General features: G+C 29.9%; 2 protein-coding genes and 2 long non-coding RNA genes across 4 annotated transcripts; all 4 read left to right on the top strand.

The window, feature by feature from the left end:
* The first annotated feature begins 2741 nt into the window (after nucleotides 1-2741).
* LOC108200586 (uncharacterized) lies at nucleotides 2742-3566 on the top strand. Its single transcript, XR_001802761.2, has 4 exons — nucleotides 2742-2892; nucleotides 3094-3120; nucleotides 3263-3340; nucleotides 3539-3566. It is a non-coding gene; the product is annotated as an uncharacterized LOC108200586 (long non-coding RNA).
* An 83-nt stretch (nucleotides 3567-3649) lies between these two features.
* LOC135151189 (uncharacterized) lies at nucleotides 3650-4140 on the top strand. Its single transcript, XR_010289770.1, has 3 exons — nucleotides 3650-3738; nucleotides 3939-3965; nucleotides 4058-4140. It is a non-coding gene; the product is annotated as an uncharacterized LOC135151189 (long non-coding RNA).
* A 407-nt stretch (nucleotides 4141-4547) lies between these two features.
* LOC135150548 (uncharacterized) lies at nucleotides 4548-5435 on the top strand. The gene has a single exon (XM_064086915.1). The coding sequence runs from the start codon at nucleotides 4548-4550 to the stop codon at nucleotides 5433-5435; it is 888 nt and encodes a 295-aa protein (XP_063942985.1).
* Nucleotides 5436-16293: 10858 nt separating this feature from the next.
* On the top strand, nucleotides 16294-19423 carry LOC108192295 (3-oxoacyl-[acyl-carrier-protein] synthase I, chloroplastic). The gene is made up of 7 exons (XM_017372802.2): nucleotides 16294-16908; nucleotides 17416-17847; nucleotides 17948-18121; nucleotides 18461-18577; nucleotides 18667-18768; nucleotides 18957-19023; nucleotides 19138-19423. The coding sequence occupies exons 1-7, from the start codon at nucleotides 16489-16491 to the stop codon at nucleotides 19203-19205; spliced, it is 1380 nt and encodes a 459-aa protein (XP_017228291.1). The 5' UTR covers nucleotides 16294-16488; the 3' UTR covers nucleotides 19206-19423.
* Nucleotides 19424-22458: the final 3035 nt, after the last annotated feature.

Below are 22458 nucleotides of genomic sequence, written 5' to 3'. Positions count from 1 at the left end.
TAAGACAACACTGGTTAAAAGTAAAAGATAAGATGAATCAAGATCTCTGATCATGATAATTACATTAATCATTGTGGGAACTTCATCATCTATAACATAACAGTAATAAAACAATCCAGTTAGTTCTAGCATTTTGATCTTGTTTATTCAGAAAAACTATAAATCTTCTATTTTGAAATACAAGTTGTTTGATTTTTTGCATACACTTATGAGTTTCTTTATCGAATAGTTAAATTTATGATTTTTAATTCTTTTTTCTGGATAAAGATATATAATTAATATTATAATTCAAAAAAATAAATTTAAAATATAATAATTGTAAATATATGTCCGAAAATTTTAAAAGTATGTGATAAAAAAATCAAATCAACAGAAAGAGTATAATTTAGAGACATTTTAGCAGCTGCCTTCGACAGAGTTGGTGATTTCCAAAGAAGAGACAACTCTCGTTTAAAGGATATTTTCATTTCTATATAGTTGTCATCCGCATATTCTCTATTTCCATTCAAAATATTTATTTGTGCAAGTGATCCACATATTTTAGTGCATATATATGCATACAACTTATTTTTGTATTTAATGAAACGGAGGTACACTTCTATTCTTTTTTAGTTGTCATATTAACTTTTTACATGTAATTTAAGATGATTAAAAAACATACTTTCATTTATTATTTTTAAAATTTTCTTTTATGAATAAAAATATAAACTATAGATTTTAATTCACAAAGAAATTTAAAAATAATAAATAAAAATATATTTTTTATACATCTTAAATTACGTGCAAAAGTTAAAATGACAACCAAAAAAGTACGAAGAGTATATTAACAATGTGTTAAAATGCGAAGCAGATACATGTCGTAACATTTTAGTAGAGGGTCAGATATTCCTTCCAGCTAGAAAACATAATTAAAAATATAATTCATACGTCACGTTTTTCATGCATTATTGAGTACTAAACAAACCACTTGTTTTAGATGCCATTTTGAGTACCTACCTCGTTTTATAGGCTCCCTTTCATTTTTAACTAATTTGTTCAATCATTTTTCAAAAACAACCTTTTTTTTTTTTTTTCGAGTTTTCAAAAATAACCAGTTTAAATGTTTTGAGTTTGGGCGACCCAACTATGATTCTGGAACCAAGCATGGAACGCCGGTGCAATGGGCGACCCCTTCAAAACAACATGCATGCAATAATTACATCTATTTCTCAATACCAATTAAGTATTTAATCAATAAATTAAAACTAAATATTTTATAAGTACTTGACTCATATAGTGTAATAGTACAAAAATAAATAAACATATTTAACAATATTTTATTTATATACCATATGGAAACGAATAAATAATAATTATTTATTTTCCTTAAAAAACAATTATTTATTTTATTTTTTTCATAGAATATTAAGTTAAGTAAAAGTGATTAATTTCTTTTTCTTATTATTCTCAAACACTTCAGTATCAAATATAATCAACTTTCCCTTACAAAAAAAATAAAAATATAATCAACTTTCTTATTCTTCTATTATAACCACGTAGGCCATTTATACAGGTTATCAATCAATTAAACATGATTTTAATCGATTTATAAAAGGAATATCTACATCAAATAATGTTCGACATTACATTTAAACTGTAAACTAATCAAATAATTCGGAATTAATCAATTAATGTTCGAAATTAATAAAATTTAAACTTAAACTAATCAAATAATTCGGAATTAAAAATTTTGAAAATGAAAAACTAACTTTTGGAATACAAAATTATTTAATATTCGATATTACATTTGAAAGATAAATACAAATAAAATATAAAATATAAAAATATATTATTTCGAAAATAATGTATTGAGATATTATATTCGTACGAAACAAAATAATATACAATTAAAAAATATATTTGCAATTAAGGAAATTAATATTTGGAATTAATATTTATTTAATATTAACTATTAAATAAAGGTGCACATTAAATATTATTTAAGTGATGCACATGGAGAGAATGAAAGGCCAAAGACCAAGTGATCTGTGTTTGCCAGTACGGTCGCCCTTGGCAGGGGCGACCTGTGTGCCTATATCAATTTTTTCTGTTTGGGTTGCTCAAACTCAAAACAATTAGGCTGGTTAGTTTTGAAAACTTGAAAAAAACTGGTTGTTTTTGAAAAGTGGTTAAACATATTGGTTATAAATGAAAGGCCTCGTTTTATATGCTACTCACTCTGTTTTGATATGTTAGTCGTTTAAGATGTTAGCACATATATTAAGAAAACTTATCCTGACTACTGCCCTTACGTAACTTCATGCATGTATATTTACTGCTGTTGTATGGGGAACCTACTGAATCAATTTTCAATGATTTTTATTGCCTTGTTTAATAAATTGAATGATTTCTATTGACCTGTTTAAATTCTTCTTTAAAGTTCCCTCCCCCACTTTTAACTAAAATTTGAATAAAAATCTAAAATTTCATTTCCCTCTATAATTTCCCTCCAATTAAAGTCTATATATTGTAAACAATATTGAGATAGTCAGCAATGTTGAGATAGTCAGTACTCAAAAAATTGTAGAGAGCGTAAAGCTAAAGTGAGAAGTTATGGGTACCAAGTGTATTGATTTAAATATTTCTCCAGATGACATGCTTCAGAATTCAGAAAGTAATATGCATCCAAGTACTCTTTTTAACGTAATATATTTATTTTTTGCATTTCATACAAATATTTTTAGTATGAAGTGGGATATTTTATTTTGCAAGTAACCATTTAAAGTAGTCTTCTTTTGCATTTTGATAATGAAATCATTCTTTCCTGTGCAGGGCAATTTGAGTTTATACAAGTGACTCAAGAAAATTTTAAGGAAAATGACATAGACTTGAATTCACTTCCATTTTTTGAGGGTACTTTAATTTAATTTATAATTTTTAAATTTTAATTTTACTATATCATACAAAAAGTATTTTTTAGTTGTAGGTGAAATTGCTAATGACTTTCTTTATATGTGAATGAAAGTTTAGAAAAATAAATTAATTTAAATTAATGAATGGTTATTTTACATGCATTTTGGCTTATTTTTTCCTAATTTCTTTTAACTATTACAGGTGGAGCAACACATGAAAAAGATACAGGTTTATAAACTTATTTGAATGAATACTTATTTTTTTAATAATTATCCATTTTAATTTTTTTTTCTTTGGGTGACAATTTTCTAAAGAAAAATTGGATAAATGATAATGTATTCTAATTTAGTTTTGTTATGTATTGCTACAGGTGCACATGAGGAGTTTACAGAGCATGGAGAATTTACAAATAATCATATAGATTTGAATGCACATCCATTTTCTGAGAGTAATTTTTTTTCATATTTTAATTTCATAATTCTTGTAACAAATTTTTAAGTTTTGTTAGTTACCGGTTAGATCTTATTTGTTCATAATTTGTCTTTTTTTTAGCAAATTCTATTTTTAATTTTACTTGCATAAAGTATACTTAATGTTGATGTAAAAATATTTTATTATTTTTTCTAATTTCTTTTAACTATTACAGGTGGAGCAACACATGAACAAGATACAGGTTTACAAATTTATTTAAATGAATATTTATTTTTTCAATAATTAACCATTTTAATTATTCTAATTTGATTTTGTTTTTATGTACAGCTACAGGAGGTGCTCATGAGGAGTTTATAGAGCATGGAGAATTTACAAATAATCATATAGACTTGAATGCACATCCATTTTCTGAGAGTAATTTTTTTTCATATTTTAATTTCATAATTCTTGTAACAAATTTTTAAATTTTGTTAGTTACCGGTTAGATCTTATTTGTTCATAATTTGTCTTTTTTTTTGCAAATTCTATTTTTAATTTTACTTACATAAAGTATACTTAATTTTGATGTAAAAAATTACTTTATTATTTTTTCTAATTTCTTTTAACTATTACAGGTGGAGCAACACATGAACAAGATACAGGTTTACAAATTTATTTAAATGAGTACTTATTTTTCCAATAATTAACCATTTTAATTATTCTAATTTGATTTTGTTTTTATGTACTGCTACAGGAGGTGCTCATGAGGAGTTTATAGAGCACGGAGAATTTACAAATAATCATATAGACTTGAATGCACATCCATTTTCTGAGAGTAATTTTATTTCATATTTAAATTTTATAATACTTGTAACAAAATTTTTAATTATGTTAGTTATCGGTTAAATTAATTTTGTTCATAATTTGTCTCTTTTTAATTATTATTTTTTGCAAATATTATTTTTTTTAGTTACATAAAGTGTACTTAATTTTGATATAAAAAATTATTTTATTATAGGTGAAAATCAAGTAATGCAGGAAGAGAATATAACTGGTGAATGCTTCCCGTCGCAGGGTAATAATTTCTTGGGTGTAATATTTCTTAATTTTTCCTTCAAATTTTTTGACTAGGCATATATTTATCAACTTGAATTTTTTAATTTGTAGGTGAAGAAATACAACCAAAAAAGATTAACATATTATCTAATGAACAAAGAAATGCAATTTACCTTGCCCTTTTAAGGATGAGCGTGAATGGAAAGCTTAAGAAAAATACCAGCAGAGAAGTTGCTACATTGTTCTCTGTATCCATGCGTACAGTTCAACGTGTTTGGAAACGATCAAAAGAAAATATGAAGAATGGGGTGACTGATGTATCTCATAAAAGAACAAAAAATTGTGGTCGCAAACGGATACATATTGATTTGGATCATTTTCGGAGCATTCCTTTACAGGAGAGAAAAACTATTCGAGATGCAGCTAATGCTCTAAAAGTTAGCACATCAGTTCTAAGCAGGAATCTAAAGTCAGGCGATATAAGGCGTCACTCCAATGCAATCAAACCATTTTTAAGTGAGGAAAACAAGAAAGGTAGACTACAATTTTGTTTAGACATGCTTGACAAAGAAAGTTTGCCTCATGATCCCAAATTTCATGACATGCAGAATGTCATTCACATAGATGAAAAGTGGTTTGACTTGTCAAAAAAATGTGAGACCTATTATCTTTTGGCGGATGAAGAAGAGCCTCATCGTACTTGCAAAAGTAAAAATTTTGTTACCAAAGTCATGTTTCTCGCTGCTGTAGCTCGTCCGCGATTTGATGGTCAAGGCAATGTTACATTTTCTGGGAAAATTGGCATCTACCCATTTATCACCAAAGAGCCTGCAAAGAGGAGTAGTGTGAATCGAGTTGCAGGTACACTTGAGACAAAGGCAATGACTTCTGTTAAAAGAGATACAGTTAGATCATATTTGATTGAAAAGGTGATACGTGACATTCGAGCAAAATGGCCACGTGAAGATATGCATAAACTTATTTGTATCCAGCAAGATAATGCAAGAACTCATGTGGATCCCAAAGATATAGAGTTTTGTCAAGCGCCCAGCAAAGTGGTTTTGATATTCAGTTAATGTGCCAACCACCAAACTCTCCAGATATGAATGTTCTAGACCTTGGTTTTTTTAGAGCACTTCAATCTTTGAGGTACAAGAAGGTGGCAAAAACAATAGATGATCTGGTGAATGCAGTGGAGGAAACATTTGAAAATTATCCAGTTGAAAAATTGAATAACATATTCTTAACTTTACAGCTGTGCATGATGGAGACGATGAAAGTGAAAGGTAGTAATGCTTACAAGCTTCCACACATCGGCAAAGATGGTTTGGAGAGACGTGGACAACTACCCATTCAAATAAAATGTGATGCAGGTCTTGTTAATTCAGTTTATGAATTTTTAAATGAAGTGTAATATTAGATTTATCCAGCTTTAGGTTCATTCTAATATTATGGTTACAAGCTTTTGTGTTACAACCTTTTGTGTTTAGTGGCATGATTTAGCCAGATCAAGTGTATAAATAAATATACATATTTAATTATTTAATTATTTAATTATACATATTTATTTAATTATTTAATTATACATATTTATTTATTTAATTATTTAACTATACATATTTATTTATTTATTTATATGCAGAACTTTTTAAAATTAATTTTTCTAAGAAATTTCTAAAAAATCTTAGAATTATGTCACATAAATAATTTTAAATTTGTTGTGGATTATTTCACATCAATAAAATCTATATTACTCTAATTCTATTTTCTTTTATAATATTAATAATGAATAAAAAGTAGAATTAAAACCAACCAAATGAAAATGTAATGCTTAAACAAAAAAAACCAAAAAATCTACAATATAAACACAAAATTTACTAAATGAAAATTTTCATTTCAAAATTATCATTACATAGCACCACCAATATTTAACAATATCAAACATTTAAAATAATACTTCTTTCAGATAGTTGCACATGCATTTTATTCCAGAGGAGGCTTATTCAAATCAATAGCACATTTTGCTTTCTTTTTCTTGTTTTCTCCATCATTCACGAAAGCATTTTCTTCTTCTTTTTTGAGATATTGAGGCTCCTGCAAAAGAAATTGTTTGACAAGAGGAAAATATATTTCTGACATACATATTACCTCTTCACAGAGACCTTTTGTTATATGACTTGTTTCAGTGACTTTTTCTTCACCTTTTTCTATATAAGCTTCTTTCTGGACTTCTAATATTGGGAGCTTTTCTTCATCTTTCTCTCTTTTTTGAGACGGTAGGTTGAAACTCATTGTGTGGGATAAAAAAAATGAAAGAGGATACATTAAGCTTAACACTCTTGTGCTTTTAAAGTACAAGAAGAGGGTAGCCGTAGGTGAAAAAGTTCAATTTTCTATGTAACTGTTGGGTTTTTCAACATGCACGGGATTAACAAAATAAGGGTAAGATAGGAAAATTTTCATTAATGTACTTTGAAAATAAGAGAACGACTAATATTAAAAGACACCTAAACTTTTCTAGAACGACTAACATATCAAAACAGAGGGAGTATTTCGTTGGTTTTCGTAAAATTAAATGGTTCCCGCTGTTGAGTGTTGAGGACAATTAATGTTGCCTCATTTCACTTTTTAAGGAGTATCGACGAATATGAAAAAAATATTAAATGGAAAAAATATAGGAGGTAATACGATTGGGTTTATAATCGTAAAATATAAACCAATTTATTGTGGATTAAACTTAAATATAATTATATTACTGTATATTAATTCATTCAATCAACTTCTTTCTGTTTTAACTTATGAGTTGCGACTTATAATCCATTTGGCTCGAACATGAATTTCTCGCATGTGCGCATTTATATGTGACGTACCTTCTGTGCGTATCGTCGTCTAATCATGTAATTTGTTCGAATAATCAACGTCAAAGAAGGACAAAATTCAGTTTAAATATAGAAGTATATGTTGTTTACACTCAACCGGTAAATGTTTTTAAAATATAACTTTGAACGACTATAACAGGGTCAGGGTTGTTATCCTTTGTTCTATGCACAAATTGTCTTTTCTTTTTTCAGCATGTACAAATTGACTTTGTTTATCAAAAAATGGTGGTAGATTTTAGTATAACTGTGAACTATGAACAAAGCACGTTGATGATAAATATTATATATATAACATAAAATACAAGTTAATTGTAAAATGTTGAAAATAATTAAAGTCTGTTTTGTATTTTATAACATATGATCCCTTTATTCACATATTTTGTGTTATATTGCTACTGTTTAAGAGTTGTTTAAATGAAATAAATGTTGATCTTAAAATTAAATAGAAAAATATTATATTAAAAAATAAGTTGTAGCACTGTACCTTATAAGAGCATTAAAGTGCGTGTCGAGCAGTGAAAAAATTATATAAAAATGAGTGAGATGAAGAGAGTATTTTATGATTTTTTATATACAAAAAATGTAGAGAAATATATATATTATATACCGAATATGTTATAAAATACATGAATTTCCTGATAGTATTCTTAATTCTATGTATAAGATACTTTATTCAAATATATGAGTCTTCTATTAGAATTTCCTGATCATCACATATTTCTATTCTGTGCGTATCGTTGCTGCGTCATGCAGTTTGTCCAAATAATCAACATTAAAAAAGGACAAAGTTTTTTGTAAAAAGTATAGGCGCATGTTCTTTAGACTCAAGAATCAACCGATAAATGTTTTTAAAATGTGACGTAAACGACAAAAGCAGGGTTGTTATCCGTCAAGTGGTTGGAAACGGGTTATCAAGAAAAAATGTAAAAAATATGTAAAGTGAGATGAAAAACGAGTATAATAGTGGAACTCATTTATATTTAATAATATATTTGAGATAGTAGTGTAAAGTAGTGGATGTAATAGTGTTTATATTATTATAAAATGGAGATACCGGGAAAAGAGTAGTTGATGTAATGGTGTTTTATATTATTAAAAGTTATTTTTTTTGAAATGTATAGAAATGATAGGACATCTCACTAAATATTATAACACTATATATTAAGTATACGAGTGTTAAATACTGGAGTTATTTTTGTCGTTTTAGCATAAATTTTCAATTTTTTTAGTTCTGATCTGAGTTATATCGAGTTTGACCCGAATTATCATGAGTTCGACTCGAGCTAGAACTAAAATCATATTAACATAAAAATAATATAAAAAATTAGCTTGGAGAGGTTCGAATTCGAGTACTTGATTGAGTTATTAACTTGATTGAGTTATTAACCGGCAATAACCGATTTTTAGAAAACTAATTTACACATATATACAGGGGTGGTTTAAAAGCCGGGCTTCTAGTTAAGTTAGAAGCATTTATTTGTACAAACGTAAAAAATCAAGAAGCACTTATAAAAAATTAGGAATGCTAGCTTTTGTTTCAGGACTTCTGCTTATTTCTCAAACACTTTAATCACTTATAAGTCTTAACTTGCTTCTAATTTCTAATCTAATTTTTTATTTTAAGCAAAAAGCACTTATTTTAAACTCACTCAAACGGCCTCATATTACAATTAATTCTAATATAGTATAATGGACGTTGACTTATCTTTTTAATAAAACACACTAAATATAAGGACCACAATGAAACGATGCCAAAGATTAGGGAGGCAATTAGAATTAAGTAAAATTAATTTGTTGAGTATATGAAACCTTAAAAACTCGCATGCAAAGGAACCATCCAAAAAAAGTTAATTAAGCACAAGTAGGGAACTAAGAAATACTCATGGGCACGTGAATCAACATGCATGTGAATCAAGTAACATGAATTTGAGTAGGCAGCAGAGTTTGTTAGAAGAAAATTCAACACAAAATTGGGGATGATCTATATTAATTTTAAAAACGATATTTAGTACTTCCCCTGTACAAAGTCCACTCGATCCCTTGCTCAGCCTCTTGTGATCTCTATAAAATGAGAGCTTACAGAGTAGGCAAAACAGGAAAAGGCAAACAACATATATTTTCCTCAGATAATATAAGTTCAATTTTGCGCTTCCAATTAACACAATGTCGACCGAGGAGTCAAATGCCACGCAGCTGCTCGAAACGCCGGATAGCGAGCTAACCGATAGCCAGGCTTGTTTGGCATGTTGTGGTGGATGTGCGCTATGTGTTGTGTGTTTGCCCTGTGAAATCATCACCGCTGTGCTCAGCTGCCTCTTGTGTCCTTTCCAGTGCTGTTTTGCTCTTTGCTTGGGTGCCGCGGCTGCAGCCTGATCACCTCATTATTTGAGCAGACATGGCATAAGCAACTTTATGTTTCCGTGTGATCAACTGGAATTTTCTTACTTTCTGTCGATTTGTGCACTTGTTGCTGGATTATTTGTTATTCATAATGCTGTCGATCACCGTTTCTATTTCACTTCATCAAGAATAATATGTAATGTTATAATGTACTATTTTCAGTCCTAAAAAAAACTTTTCTAATTGTTGTTGTACCATGTCCTTTTTCACATAATCTTCATTACCCTGACTTTATTATTTTTGATGACCAAACAATCATCTTGCCTTGTCTTTTGACAAGTATCGAATTCAACCCGATGACGTGATATCATATATGAAAATATGTATTTTAACTATATGAGATGCTTTTTATAAGATCTTAAAATTATATTATACAGAAATTTACATAATTAGTTTCTAGTGTCTATTTTAATTTTGATTTAATCATTAATTACTTATATATATATAAATAAAAACTATATATAGTAAATATTATAACATTATAATAAGTATACGAGTGTTACGTACTTGGGTTATTTTGAATTTATATATACTAAATATTACAACATTATATCAAGTTATGTCCAGTTTGACTCGAAGACATAAAATGTGATTATCATATAAATAATGTAATATCAGTTGAGTTTGAGCACTCGATCGAATTATCAATCGACATTGAACGACTTTTGAGAATCGATTCATTTAATTATAATTCTCATATAGTATAATGCGGATGTTGAGTTGTCTTTCTGATACAGATTCTTAAGGTGAAATTAATAAAGTATACAATATATAAGGACCATAATGAGGCGATGCCAAAGATTAGCTAGCCAGGGAGGCAATTATGATTAAGTAAAATTAATTTGTTGAGTAGGAACCTTACAAACTCGCAAGGGAACCATTCAAAAGAAATATTTAAGCACAAGTAGTTAGAGAACCTAAGAATAATACAGTGGACATAACCACCACAATACTCAGCAACTACTACACAAGCATGTGTATCAAGAGTAACATCAATTTGAGTAGGCAGGAGGAGAGTTTGTTAGAAGAAAATTCAACGCAATAATGGGGATGATTATATTAATTTTGTTATCCTTTGTCCTTAACCGGAAAATGTGTATAATTCGTTATTTATCAACTTCCAAAAAATTTAATCCAATTAAAATACATCTTTCGCTTTTTGAAATGTTTTGAAAGATATTCCAGTAATGCATACTTCTACCCGAGACACTCCAGTGGAATTTCTAATCTTAATATGAAAAGGTAAATAAAATTTAATATCTTAAATGTAAGATAGATGGAAAAAAAATGAGTATTTTATCCAGACATACCTAGATTTTAATAAATATAAACTAATATGATTTGTATTAGAAAACGATATTATTGAGTACTTGCCCTGTACAAAGTCCACTCCCCTTCTCAGTCTCCTGTGATCTCTCTATAAAATGAGAGCTTACAGAGTAGGCAAAACAGGAAAACATAGACAACCTATATATTTTCCTCAAGAAACATAAGTTTCATTTCCACTTCCCATTAACACAATGTCGACGGAGGAGTCAAATGCCGCCCAGCTGCTCGAAACACCGGCAGACGGAGAGCTAACAGATAGCCAGGCTTGTTGGGCATGTTGTGGTGTTTGTGCTCTATGTGTCGCGTGTTTGCCCTGTGAAATCATCTACGTTGTTGTCAACTGCCTCTTGTGCCCTTTCCGGTGCTGTTTTGCTCTTTGCTTCGGTGTCCCGGCTACCGCCTGATTGCCTGATCGATTATTTGAGCGGACATGGCTTATGCAACTTTATGTTTCCGTGTGAACTGAAATTTTCTTTCTTCCTGTATGTGTTGCTGGATTATTTATTGTTCATAATATTGTGAGTCACCGTTTCTATTGCAATTCATCAAGAATAATATGTAATGTTTCTAATGTACTGTTCTCAGTCTTGTAAAAAACTTCTCTAATTGTTGTTGGACCATTTCCTTTTTCACCTGATCTTCACTTCACCGATCACCCACTTTACTATTGATAATTAAACTGGCGGTCATCCAACCATCTTATCTTGTCTTTGATAAGTTTCGAATCCTCGACTTTTTATTACCGAGTTACGTGTCCTCTCTCAATATAGGAAAACTTAAGATCAACACATCACTCCACTGTAGTGACCAGACGAACTCGGATTGGAGATCCTGCCTAACCGAGTTAATATACGAACTCTTTTAAAACTTCAAGTACTGAGGCGGCCGAATATAATTTAAATTAAATATAAATGTAAAATTAGAACGAGAACAATAAGAACTATCATCATATTAGTGAATAAACCATTGTTGATTAAAGAACTAGTCAATAGCATTAGTAGGAAAAAAACAGCTATTCAGCCGTGGTTTAGTGTTTGTTCAGAGGTCGCTCGTAGCCGGCATCAGAATACTATCCATATAAATAAGTTGACACTAAAAAATGAGTAAGCCACTAGCAGTTCAATTTTTAAGCAACAATCGATTCACCCACCAGCATTAGTCAATTGTTTAATTAGGCATGAGATGGAAGAAGTGTCTCTTTTTTATTTTTCTAAACATTTTTGGAACAACTGTACATTATATCATACATAAATTTCTACTTGTTGACCGAGTAATTAAGCTACAAACTAATCTATCGTTCTCCTGCATAAGCAGTATTTTCTATTTACAACAACTATATAGCTTATGACCGTAGTTTCCTTAATTTTATATATTATAGTTATAATATTTTTAAGTTGTTACATTATCATCTTCTTAACATACTTATAAACACTATCATAATGATGATATGTTTATTTAAATAAATATATATAATAATCAAAATAATATTATTTTTACTGGATAAGAGTATTTTGTATTGTGTATTGAAGTATTAAAATTATTTTTTATGTTATGAGATTATGTTAATATTGAGTTTTTTTTCTAAAAATAATTGATTATTTTTTATTTTAAAAATAAATCAATCAACAAATATTAATACAAATATATTGAAATTTAATATATAAAACTAGTCAAATATACATATTACTAATTTCAGTATATGTTTCAAAGTTTAATATACATATACATACATACATACATATATATATATACACATACATATTTACATACATTCACACACACACACACATATATATATATATATTTGTGTATATAAGTTTTGTCATAGGTTATATATCAATCAAACATGTAAACAAATTAGTCATTTTTAATAGTGATCCGTAAATCTAAAAATATGTTTTGCATAAAAATTTATAAAATAATAATAATAATAATAATAATAATAATAATAATAATAATAATAATAATAATAATAATAATAATAATGTTTCAACGATATACACTAACATAATATATAATAATAAAGATAAGAAATTGTTACAAATAGATATATTAAGACAGAATAAAATTAACTAATTATTGTAATAATCACAAAGAAGTTCTATATGTATTATTAAGATAAATAGAATTTTTTAAAATTATATAATAATTTTTACATGAAAATAAGATATTAGAACATGAAAAATAATATATTAAAAACTATGCTAGCAGGGATGAGAGTTGCATGTATATGTTTTATGTATAAATATTACATCAAGAGTGGGGATGTTAAATAAAATATTTATATATCTAAATATATGTATGTGGGCAAGCTCTAAAAGCATAGGATTATACGTGGTGAGCTGCATGTAATTATACGTGGCTATCTAATTACATGTACGTGGCCAATTATAAGCGCTATGCACATGTACGTGGCGCTCTGCATGCACTTGCATGTTGCATAATTACACGCGGAAAGCTGCATGTACTGTATGGTGTGTTGATGCCATCTATGCCGTACACGTATCTTGATCTCTAAGTGGATACAGTAGTACCTCACAGCTAGTCAGCTATATATATTTAACATCTTGATGGAAATTTGTGTAAATCAACACTTTTCTCACAGTTGTCTAATTAATCCATTTTCTTTCTTCTATCTGATGGTCATATATTCAATGTATGTTTATAATATTTTGTAAAAACTATGAATGATGATGATCAATTTCAAAGAAAGAACAATTCATCACATCCAGGTATCCAACTATCCTTTAAGAACACCTTCACAAATCTTGTTTAGTTACTTTTCTCTATTAAAATCAACGTTAATTCTGTAGATCTGTTTGCTTACTAATTTTTTGTCATAGATACTAATATTTTGTAAAATACAGATGCGCTCTTACAGTGATGATGGTGCATGGATGAGAGTAAAGAAGAAAATGCATACATATATTGAGAGTAAAGAAGAAAATGCATGTAGAGTCATCTTGTGCTGCTACATGTAATATGAGATGTCAGTTTAAGTATCTATTTAATAAAAAATGGTGTCTAGATGCAAGTTTGCAACTATAAATATAACATGGAGATGATATTTTGTATAAGATACAAACTCGGCATGTGAGTTTGCTTGTTTCGATTGTTGTGTTTAAATGCACCTTAGAATTCTAATAGAAAATAACAAAATATTGGTGGTTTATGTTTGACATGGATATTTAATTTTTATTTGTTGAGCTTATCTATAGTCTATACACGAGTATGCAATAAGATTTAAATATATCATCTTGGAAATGTGTACTGTTCTTGTGAATTTAGTATTATATGGAATATTTTTATAATATTCTATCTTTAAAATTTGATCGGTTCTTACTTATTTCCATTTGATGCTTTAATATAATAATATTTGTTTAATATTTATGTTTAAAAAAACTTAAGTAGATAATTCGTATATAAGGTAAACAATAGTATTATAAATTCAATATTGAACTCTATTATATCTTAAAAAGGAATATCATTTCACTAAATTTAGTTTAATTTATATAAATTTTTGAATGGTTACCGAATGAATATGAAATGGATGAGATTAAATTAAAACAAACAATTTTTTTTAAATATATTGAGAAATTTACACTTTGAAAATTTTTCAATAAATGAAATTAAATTAAGGCGATCTACCAATATCAAACATGAAATAAAAAAAAATTATGAAGACTTTTTATTATATAAACAACATCCAAAAAGGAAAAATAAAGAGTGAATCGAGCAAAGGCTTATAAAGCTTTTGATTTTATAAATAAATGTTATCTTTTCCTGTCGATAATATATAATGAAATTGAGGGGAAATAGTTTATTTATAAAATTACTATTATAAATATATACTATTTTTGACATTATTCATTGGAAAAAGGATCATTTTTGTTAATATTTTGTCGATTTTGATAGTTGCCTTTTTAATTTTATATAAAAATCAAATTAATTTTTTAATAAATATATAAGAATTATGTCAATTATACGTGTGGGTGTGTGTGTGTATGTGTGTATATGTATATGTGTGTGTGTGTGTGTATATAATTATTAATTAAAAAAAATTAAGCAAGTATAACAATTATTACATTTTATAAAAAGATATGACATTTATAATTCACAAAATTTCAATGACATGCATATTTTGTTTATTATTAAAATAAATATTTAAATTTACAAAGTGCTAATTTAATTATTTGTTTTATATTTAAAGTTAGGAATATTAAAAATGAATTTAAAGAACATTTCCGGTGAAAAGAAGATATACACAATAATATTAGGAATCCTTAAATATAATTGATAGTCCCGAATTTCTATGTCACTCTAGAAATAGAAATTATGAAACTTGTGCCCACTTTTGTCACCATTCGCATGCAATTCCTTTTCTGCATGTATTTTTGTACTTATGTATGATTATTAATTTATAGAGTACATCACTATTCGCATGTAATTTTATACTTATGTGTGGTTATAAGTGCATCACAGCTGGGATTGTCCGTTTCAATTGAGTCATCGATATTTGATGTCATATAGTTAGATTGACATATTTTATATGCATTTGTAACTTGACGATTTTATTGAATTCGGATGTTATGTTATCGCGATTTGATAAAAAAAAATTTAATCCAAAATAAGTTTCGATTAGATTTAAATTTAATTCACACTATTTTATTTTGAATAACTAATTCACACTATTTTGATCACAACATAAAAAAAAATCAGAAATTTATTCCGCACATAATTTGTAATCCAAATTTTTAGTATATTATAATAGAGACATTATTTCATTGGAGATCTTGAAAGTTATATATTACTGTCGAAGAGAATATGTCTTACATAAATTAAACTCTAAACTTAGAGAACATATGTACTCGATAATAATAAAAAAATGCTCTTCAATTCATAAATCATATTTTCAATTTGTATATTGAATTATTAATCATAAATTCTCTAACGTAATTACTACTGGGCTAGGTTGGTGACCACTGATGTGTTTATATATAAATACTTACTAAAATACAAATCAGATTGGCCTACAAACTAAAATCAATTTTGACCAATTTTTATCATTATTTTTAACTACAGAATCACCGATTTATACATCACGTATCACTGTATTATATATTACATATCCCTCAAATAAATTAACATTATCTTTTTAAACTGAATTATGAATAAAAGTTTAACATGTATATTATCATCAAAAAATTTAATTTTTTTTGAAACTATCAAGTGAACCTTACAAATATACTCGAAAAAACAAAAACTACAAAATGGAGTGGTGCTCATACAAATACATGCGCATGTACAGTTTGCATGCCATCATTACGCAATCAGAAGAAAATCCAGAACACTCCATAACGCCTCTACTTCAAAGTGACCACAGCTTCACCTCGTTATTGTCACTCCTCCCCCTATTAATTCTCCCTTCACACCTCTCCACATTTACAACAAGCTAGAGCAATCCATTCTACAGAAATACACAAAGATTTACATCTTACGAGCCCTCTTATCTCAATCCAAAATGCAATCCCTACTTCACTCCACATTCACTCCAGCATTCCGCTACCGCAATCCCACCCTCACATCCCCTAAACCGCCTCGAAAGTTTTCGGTTTTCGCAGCCTCGGCCGCTCCCAGACGTGAAAAAGACCCGAAAAAACGAGTTGTCATAACCGGTCTGGGGGTGGTCTCGGTGTTTGGAAATGACGTGGATACTTATTATGACAAGCTTCTTGCAGGGGAATCCGGGGTGGATTTTATTGATCGGTTTGACGCGTCCGAGTTTCCGACACGGTTCGCGGCGCAGATCCGAGGATTTTCGTCGGAAGGGTACATAGACAGCAAGAATGATCGGAGGCTTGATAATTGTCTGCGATACAACATCGTTGCGGGGAAAAAAGCACTCGAAAATGCTGGTCTCGGTGAAGACATGCGCTCCAAGGTTATTTTTGTACTTAATAATTTTAAAAATACGGAAAACATTTTTTACGAGAATTTTTTTATTTTTGTGGATTATTTAGCTTTGTTTTTACGATTTGTAACTCCGATCTTCTGCGGGGAAAAGGGTGCGGTGCCGTCACTTTTCGTGGCCGGAAAAAGTTGAGTACAGTGGAGGACCACCCTGTACAAATTTTGCATATAGATTTCTCTTTTATTTTTTTTATTTAGTTTTTTCCAAATACGTCCGATCGGGCCCACACAAAATTCATGTTTCGAAACTTATATGAACGATTAATTACATCTATCTTTGATCAACTACATCAGGCATGCAATTAATAAAATATAAAAAGTACCTAGCTGGCTGTAATTATTGTACTTTATATTTGTCAATTAATTCACTTTATTGTAATCATAATTAGTACTTAATTACTACACTTGTTAATTTTTTTAATTTTTTTTTTGGTCAGGGACATTTGTTAATTGTTTTTTTTTTGTTCATGTGTCTCAGATTGACAAGGAGCGTGCAGGTGTGCTTGTTGGAAGTGGTATGGGTGGCCTTACAGTGTTTTGTGATGGTGTTGAGAATCTCATCACAAAAGGCTACAAAAAAATATCACCTTTTTTCATACCCTATACTATTACCAACATGGGCTCTGCATTGCTTGCTATTGATCTTGGCTTCATGGGGCCAAACTATTCCATTGTTGCTGCTTGTGCCACCTCGAATTATGCGTTTTACGCGGCTGCCAACCACATTCGTAGTGGCGAAGCTGATCTGATGCTTGCTGGTGGAGCTGAAGCTGCAATTGTGCCTGTTGGACTGGGCGGGTTCACTTCGTGCAGAGCAATGTCGCAGAGGAATGATGATCCCAAGGCGGCTTCTAGGCCTTGGGATGTCGATAGAGATGGTTTGGTTATGGGTGAAGGAGCTGGAGTCTTGGTATGTTTTACATCTCTTGGTTTGTGGTGGCTGTTTTTAAAGTCCTAATTGTTTGATTAAATTTGAGGTTTGTGAATTCTGATATTTGCAAATTATTTAGGTGATGGAGAGTTTGGAACATGCTATGAAGCGAGGTGCACCCATAATTGCTGAATACTTGGGTGGCGCAGTCACTTGTGATGCTCATCATATGACTGATCCAAGACCTGATGGAGTTGGCGTTTCAATGTGCATCCAGAGTGGCCTTCAGAATGCCGGTGTGTCACCAGAGGAGGTAATGCCTCTGTTCTTAATTCAGTAATACTAATCATAGGTCTATTTTTCATGTTATGTTTGTATCTGCTTCTGAATAGTACTGGTTTATATTTGTTCCATGATATACATAGTTTCAGTTTTTATGCTTGGCAAGACGGGGATAAGATGTCACCCAAATATTAACCAATGCGTTGATTCTGGATTTTTTTGTATTGTGTACTGATACAGAATGCAATGCATCAGCATATCACTGGAAACTACAGCTTATTGTACTGAATTAACTTTTTTTTTTGGGGGGGCTAATTCTATACATTGTAGTATTTGACAATGAACTAAGAACATCGCCTTCTATTTGCAGGTCAATTACATCAATGCACATGCAACTTCAACTTTAGCTGGAGACCTTGCTGAGGCAAATGCCCTTAAGAAGGTATTCAAGAACAATATGTCAGAGATCAAAGTTAATGCAACCAAGGTAAACTCTCATTCTAACATTGGTTCATCTTCAAAGAATTAAGTATGCAAGTTGCTTCTCACTCGCTTCCTATACATATACTGCTGCAGTCTATGATAGGCCACTGCTTGGGGGCTTCTGCGGGTTTGGAAGGCGTGGCGACAGTGAAAGCCATAGCTACCGGATGGCTGCATCCTACTCTCAATCAAGTGGTATGTTCTACATTTAACTTGTACCATCACAACTATTACTCTTACCTCTGTGAACTTGCAGGTTTAGCCCAAAGAACAAAGAAAATGATTGGATTACTAACAGTTTAATTTAATTTTGCTCGTCCTCCTCATACGTCTGTCACTAATCCTTAAAATTCACGATTCGTTGTCTATGACAACAAATGCAGAACCTTGAACCTGAAGTAGACTTTGACACAGTTCCAAACAAAAAACAACAGCATGAAGTGAATGTTGGTAAGTTCACTTTCGTCTCTTTCATATTCTATATCAATGAAATCACAGTCATATCTTGAAAGCTAGAAATTTAAGTGTCGGCTTGCTGATATGGACTATAAAAATGTAATGCAGGCATCTCAAACTCTTTCGGGTTTGGTGGACACAACTCAGTGGTGGTTTTCTCTGCATTCAACGCATGATCAAGCATTAGAGCTCCCCTTCGGCCATCCAAATAGATTATAGTGTTTGCTTATGGTTTACAATTTGGAATAATAAGCTACTTGTTGTCTCTTTGTAATGGTTTTATGCCATACAAAACTATTTTGCTGCTGTTAATTACTATGAAGTACTCTTTTATCTATTTCAAAGGCCTGGCATTTTCTTATTAGATAAACAGAAATTGCCTTGTTATTGGTTGCTGAAAGTTAGTGGGCTAATGAATATGGGCTTGGTCTGAATAAGAAGCTGGTATTGGGCTCATGAGCCCATCTCTGCTGTTATAACTAAGTAGCTTACTTTATCGTTGTGTTTTCGGTGAATATAGACCAGGCCCGGTTCAACTGTGATGGATTTAAATGTTGGGCTCTTATTAAAAAAAATATACACTGTATAAATAATTTCAGCACATCTTTAAAAGAAATTTTAGCTTTTTATTATATTGATCATAATTTCACAATAATTTACATATTTTATGTAAAACACTAGTTATCACCAAACTCTGTTCTATTTTATTTACTTTCCGGAACTAGGTTCTATTATATCCAAAACATATAACATACATATACATGGGCCTATACTAACGGGGAGTCCTTGAAAATTTTGGGCCTGTGCAATTGAATTGACTACAGAGGTCAATAGCGTATCCCTGCTACAGACATGTACTACACACTCATTATAAAATACTACAAAATTACCTATTTTAATGCACCAAACTTTAACAAAAAAAAATATTCTACTAGATGCTATTTTTATGCTTTTGATTTATAGATAGAACAAGTGAAAAAGATAAAAGTTTTCTAAAGAAAGTGGGAAAAAAATTACCGGTCCTACCAGGTGCTAATGGGTTAATTAAGGAGTCCAAAATGGCACACTATGATGTACACCCTCCGCACTCCTAGTTTGTTTACATGGGAGGACGGAATTCGACACACATTCTAATACTCTCGTAAAATGTAGTTCGATAAATTATTTTAAATTTTTTTTTGAATAAAAATCTAATGTTTAAATTTTAATACAAAAAAAATTACAAAAATAAATTATTGAACTACATTTTATATGCGCCTTAAAATGCGTGTCAACCACAGGAGGCAGTGTGGAAAAACTATAAAAAAAATAGAGGGACCGGTCAAGTAGCAAGACAATAAATGTAGCCAACCAAAGTTGGCAAAGAGCATGAAGAAATTAAAAGGGGTGGTCTTTATAGTACACCTACTAGTGTTTCAGCTACCAACCAGCAACGGCGGCCGCCCCTCCACGTCAATTACTATCACTATTGCGTTGAGTAACCGTATTCATTTTTAATTTTCTCCCAAACTTCTCCCCGAACCTTCACTAAAATAGATACCCCTTCCGACCATGCTTTCTGGTTCTTATCTCCTTTATTTTTTGCCCCAAAAATATTATCAATATTAAATTAATATTATAAATACTTCTCCTGTCCCAATAAATTGTGTCCCAATATTATTCAATACTATTTATCGATAATTCTAAATAAAATAATATATAATGCTATATAAAATCATATGATGTAATAATGTTACATAACTTAATAAAAACCTCAGTCAACTAGTCAAGGAGGAATAATATAATACATGATATTCTGGTACTAATATTCTACTTATAACAATATAATACACTTGATGCCATATAATATTCTTAAATATATAACAAAAGCGGTTAACCATAATGTATAATATTGCATTTTTGCAGTGAAGAGTAATTTCATTAAGTTCAAGTGAACAAGTTCGCGTACTCTTATTACAACTATCTAACACTTCACATTTGTTTGAATTTTTTCGTATAATCATAGAGACTTGCAGAATTTATAATAACAGAGTTTTGCATGTGCATCTATGTGATATATCTTCGTTGTTCTCTGAGCATAATCATCATTGTTCCAATTCTTTCTATTATGTTATTATACACCTACATTCAAAATATTTTGAAATAATATTGTCAAACCATCATAGTTTCTTAATTTACGCACATTAAAATCTCTCTCTCTCACACACATATGCTGTGTCATAAAATAGGGATATATCTTCAATCCAAGTGTGTGCTCGTGCAACTCCGATTTTAGTTGTTGAATAATGCATAACAATATTTATTTATTTTGAAAAACAAAGATTTTCATTCAAAAAAGAAAATATTACATAGGGATTGGCAAGTCTGCAACAAATATAGACCCTGCAACATAGAGAGTATCCATGTTCCAAACAATACTAGCTGATTTGACGAAACTATTTTGGCTAAACAATGAGTAAGACCATTAGCGGATCGAGCTACATAATCAAACCCCTTAAACCCTACATGAGGGGTCAACATTTTGATGTTATCAACTAATCCATCAAAGTCGCTACATCCATAAAACGATTTTTTTTAACAAACTTACAGCATTTGCACAATCAGATTCAATATTAAAGTTTGATATCTTCATATCAACTGTCGTGATGAGTCCCTATTTTATTGCATAAGTTCTGCCACCAACGCATTAAGCTCTATGAAATTACCTGGATCGTGCTTCAATATCTTTACGAATGTGTGAGAATTTTTTGTTTCTTTTTAGAATTTTTTTCTACGATCATGAAATTAGAGCACAATTATGTCCTTCAATACATCAATATCGCATAAATCGTTATGATCTACGGGTTTTAATATAATATTGATTTTACATACTGATACAGATTTTGTGCTTCATTTTTCATGGACTTTTTCTTCGAGAAGAAATATAGTACAGTCAAAATTGTGAAAGAGTGATTATCAAAATTCCTTTTTTTAACTCTTTGTTAGGGGTGAGCATTCGGTCGGTTCGGTCCAAAACCGGACCGAACCGAATAGACCGAGAACCGAAGTTTAGATTTTTTTCGGACCGAACCGGACCGAAATTTTACAATGGACCGAACCGGACCGAACCGAAATAATTCGGTCCGGTCCGGTCCGGATCGAAGGAACCGAAATTATTTTAAAAATAAAAAAAATATTATAAATAAAACTAAAATTCATGATTTATTTTAAAATTTTCATATTAATTAATCACCCCCAATTTATTAAAGATACATATAATTAAACTAGTTGAGAAGCCGCGCGTTGCGGTGGCCTATAAAAATTATATTAATGATTCAATATTAATATTTGTAGAATAAAATAATTTTATGGTTGTCTATAAAAAGTATATTAATATTTCAAAGTTAATATTTGTAGGATAAAATAAATTTATATTATAAAAATCTTGAT

The sequence above is a fragment of the Daucus carota genome, chromosome 1 (genome assembly GCF_001625215.2).
Source record: "Daucus carota subsp. sativus chromosome 1, DH1 v3.0, whole genome shotgun sequence".
Classification (NCBI taxonomy): domain Eukaryota; kingdom Viridiplantae; phylum Streptophyta; class Magnoliopsida; order Apiales; family Apiaceae; genus Daucus; species Daucus carota.
Note: the sequence above shows the minus strand (reverse complement) of the source record. Positions and strands in the feature narration are given on the sequence as shown.